Genomic DNA, 1348 nt, shown 5'->3' with positions numbered 1-1348 from the left:
ATTCGCCAAAGTACATGATAGTTCTAGAAACGTTGCGTCACAGTGTCATATGACTCGCTGACGCAACAATATTTTAGATATAAATTTATTTCCAATGAACAAAATAAGCTAAATGCTTCCAATGAATGAAAATATATGGGAGAGGTATGAATAGTGAATGTACCTTTTTTCCTTTCTGGTATTCATAGATAATGACTAACACTAGCCAAACATTATTAATATTAATAACTGCTATTTAATACAAAAGTACGAAGGTGAGTTACAATTATGGCATTTGAATTGTTCTATATTAGAGATTGTACAAGCTTGAAGCTGAAAAATCAATTACACTGACTTTACTTTTAAAATGATTTAACATATTTATGTTCATTATGTGTGAACATCAACTGTCTGTATGTAGTAGAAAAAATACTTAATCATTTTTTGTCACCTTCATTTCCTCACCACAAACAATTTCTGTCAATTATTTCAACATTGGTTACCAAAGGCAAAAACACACAGCAATTTTTCTTTCAAATATCACACCATTTAGTAAAATGAATTACTAATAAATATATAAAAAGCTACTACCTTCACAGGCCCCAAGATCTGTACTCCACTTGAAACCTGCTGGACAATCTTGACTGGATCGATCTTGGCACTGGTAAGATCCATGATTATTTAAACACACTTCTACACTTGGCAAGCAGTTATCTAAACCTTCTGCACATTCATCCACATCTGTAAGAAGATCAGCGATTAACAACTCAGAGTAAACATTCTCCTTATTTTTTGCTCTCAACAACTGACTAGCAGTTCAGTTGTTTACATTACCCACTGCAAGTTCACAGGTGTTAACAGTTTTCGAGAATTCATTTACAACGTTTGATTATATTATTCATGTGTAGCTTGTGAAGTTACAGACATTCAAATTTGACTTACAGCAGTGATTAGTGATCATTTTTACTTTTTTAAATGTGATTTTCAAACTTTGATAAAAATCTTCAAACAACCCTGAACCAAAAATTCTTATCAAAACTTTGCAGACATTAAAATAATTTTTTCTTGTCATTTCTCCTCCAATGTTTGCAAAGCTCCAATTCAATAATATCACCCAAAATCTGGCATACAATTATTACAATATACAGCTTTTCATGGCTTTTAATTAAAAAAAAGATGTTTATAGTAAGTAACGACAATATTGTTCTTTGTTTTAACTGTATACTTTTAGAATAATTTTGTGTGAAAGTAGTCAAAATGAAGAGAGAAATAAATTTAATAAAACATTTTTTTTACAAATTTGTTATGCTTTAGTCAAAATAAAATTATTTCAATGTTTTTAGAAGAAAACAGATAAGTCTAAATTTAT

The 1348-nt window shown here is 29.6% G+C and overlaps 1 protein-coding gene across 1 annotated transcript in view; it reads right to left on the bottom strand.

Annotated features, from left to right (window-relative positions):
* Nucleotides 1-567: 567 nt before the first annotated feature.
* The window catches only part of LOC106473859 (fibulin-1-like), a gene marked incomplete at its 3' end in the record, with an annotated part of 48430 nt that continues 47649 nt past the window's right edge, over nt 568-1348 (bottom strand). The window contains exon 7 of the mRNA XM_022402255.1: nt 568-720. Coding sequence (XP_022257963.1) covers nt 568-720 — 153 coding nt within the window. The remainder of the gene's footprint in view (nt 721-1348) is intronic.

This window comes from Limulus polyphemus, unplaced genomic scaffold (genome assembly GCF_000517525.1).
Source record: "Limulus polyphemus unplaced genomic scaffold, Limulus_polyphemus-2.1.2 Scaffold6566, whole genome shotgun sequence".
Lineage (NCBI taxonomy): Eukaryota > Metazoa > Arthropoda > Merostomata > Xiphosura > Limulidae > Limulus > Limulus polyphemus.
This window is presented reverse-complemented; position numbering and strand designations above follow the sequence as displayed.